General features: G+C 43.0%; 1 protein-coding gene across 1 annotated transcript in view; it reads right to left on the bottom strand.

Moving 5' to 3' along the window:
* The window catches only part of slc9a8 (solute carrier family 9 member 8), a 31,221-nt gene that overhangs the window by 28,620 nt on the left and 101 nt on the right, over window positions 1-2,500 (bottom strand). Inside the window, exons 1-3 of the mRNA XM_080853429.1 lie at window positions 2,332-2,500; window positions 1,761-1,939; window positions 412-492 (exon numbers count right to left, since the gene is read on the bottom strand). The exon at window positions 2,332-2,500 is cut by the window's right edge and continues 101 nt beyond it. Coding sequence (XP_080709555.1) covers window positions 412-492; window positions 1,761-1,939; window positions 2,332-2,500 — 429 coding nt within the window. The remainder of the gene's footprint in view (window positions 1-411; window positions 493-1,760; window positions 1,940-2,331) is intronic.

The raw sequence follows: 2,500 nt of genomic DNA, 5'->3' as shown, positions 1-2,500 counted from the left end.
CTTGGCATCCGCCTGCCCTCATATAGGAAGTGAGTGTACTCATCTGAAAGGCATTGTTTATATGGACCTTTTCAGGGTCCTCAACCCTCCGCCTGCAAAAACACAATGCTTTTCCTTTGAGGAACACAAGGGCTTCCTCTTGGAAACCTCCGTCTAGGAAAAGCGGATTTGTGGGGACAAAAACAACCTTTCACCAGCTCTCGAGTCCACACCCTCAATTCCACTGATTGTATCTTGCACATACTGTTCATCTTGGTAGAGTTCTTTTTTTGCATGGTCACTCTAAGTCACCGGTCCGAATGAGACCAGTGGTGCAAGTATACAATATTTTACAAGGAGGGTGAATGGTGTAAACAGCAAAAAAAAAATACAGAAGAGACAAGTGAACACACGGCACACAAACACACTTACCCAGCGAGACTACTGCCACACTCTCGGGCAGGAAGTGAAGCTTGAACTTAATAAGCAAGTGCACCAATATGATGCAGATTCCTGGGCAAACAGAAGAAGAAAAAAAAAAGTTAAGTTTCATCACAACCATTATCACAGAGGGTTTAGGTAAAGTATTGCCTAGTTGCTTCTGAACCCCCCCAAAAAAGAGAATGGAGGAATTCACAGTAACATCTACGTGTACTACTGTTTGATCAACCAATAAAGGCATTAGACCAACTCAGCTGAAGCACTGGTTCTGGTAAAGAACGCTTCTTTGGTTAAAGAAAGTAAATTCAAGGTGTAGATTTTGAACCAAACATCTTCTCACAACTAGCTTTTCATATTCAGGGGATGTGCACTATTAAATAACATTACATTACATTAAATTAAATTAAATTAAATTATGGTCAGCACTCACACTATCTGCCCATTGTCAATTAACTGTGGCCCAGCATTAAGTAAAGTCACATGCCAATCTCGCTGTGTGCATATGGTGCAGCAAGCTCAAAGGTTCAAGGTTGTAGGTGAACCATCAGGAAATGCTTAAAAATGCGGTAAAAGTACAAAATAATAAAGACGTAGACAAATGGTCTGAACTAGACATAGACTTATACAGTACAACTTAAAAATTAGTGTTTTCCATTGGGGGGTTTAACAGTTTCTCCGTGTTTGACGTCATGAAATATTTAACACAAACTGGTCTCTGCGTTTGACGTCATGAAATATTAACCACAAACTGGTCTCTGTGTTTGACATCATGAAATATTTTAGAGGAAGACCCAGACTGGATCCTGTGTGCGCATGTGTGTGTGTGCATATCTGTTTGTGTGTGTATGTGTATATCTGTTTGTTTGTTTGTTTGTTTGTTTGGTTGGTTGTTTGTGTGTGCGTGCATATCTGTTGTTTGTTTGTTTGTGTATGTGTGTGCATATCAGTTTGTTTGTTTGTGTGAGTGAGTAAATAGTACATGTTGTTTCCATCACTCCAAAAATATCTCACCCCTTGTGTGTGTGGGTGTGTGTGTGTGCAGGGGGGGGGGGGGGTCCAAAAACAAAAAGATCAAAGAAAACCCTCATATTGTCGTACAACAGGAAGAGTAATTTTGCTGAGGGGGTAATAACCCCCCATGGGAGCTACCTACATCTGGCCAATCAGCATCCTCCTGGGACAAAGACACAACATACCACTTCCTCCCTGCTCACCCTCCACTCTTTCCTACCCTTCTTCCCCCAGCACCCCAAGGACAGATAACAGTAGCTTAAGTGACACTCCAATCGCAGAATGATTGTAGAAGAAAGTGGGGCGTGCGGCGGGGGTGTTAGACTGACCAATGACAAGCAGACTGAAGAAGATTGTCATCCCACTGGACTGCTCCTCCTCCTGGGCCTTGACTCCAGTCTGCACTGGCAAGATGGGCTTCACTGTCGGAGGGACAGGAGTCGCAGCCTTGGTCACATGAGTGGTGGCATGGACCGTGTCATTGCTGGAAGTTTCTGTGTCATTCAGGCTAGTAGTATGTGGCACAGCATATAGAGGGTTAATGGAAACATGTAATTTTGTCCTACAGGTTTAAGTCTATCCCAGTGTTATTCGTTAGAACCAGGTGTGTAGGTTACTTGCTATCCTAAGGCTACTGAGAAACTTTACTATCCCAAATACATCACTTACTGACATTCCGAACATACAGTACAGGTTAAACAGACAGTCACGTTTAGGTCACCTTTTAACATCATACCATAGAAAAGATTCCTTAATGCTTTCTTAACTTATAGGTCAGAATTATTTCACATCGTTTAAAAAAAGTAAAACACACATGTGGTGTCTGTGAAGGTACTTCGCCTATAACCATTGCAAGGAATAACAAAGAATTCTAGCCAGTGTTGAACTCTGGATACACACCTACTAATCTGCTCGGCATGTACACCGTCTGGGTGCAAGGTGAGTGCCGGGTCCTTGCCTGTCATTTTGGGGGAATGCTGATTCTCATCGAGTGGAACCTGGTCCACCTGGCTGGCTCCATCGTCTTCCCTCCTAAGCACAACCAACTCCGAGTCCTGTGCCTTGATTT

This window comes from Sprattus sprattus (assembly GCF_963457725.1).
Source record: "Sprattus sprattus genome assembly, chromosome: 16".
Lineage (NCBI taxonomy): Eukaryota > Metazoa > Chordata > Actinopteri > Clupeiformes > Clupeidae > Sprattus > Sprattus sprattus.
Note: the sequence above shows the minus strand (reverse complement) of the source record. Positions and strands in the feature narration are given on the sequence as shown.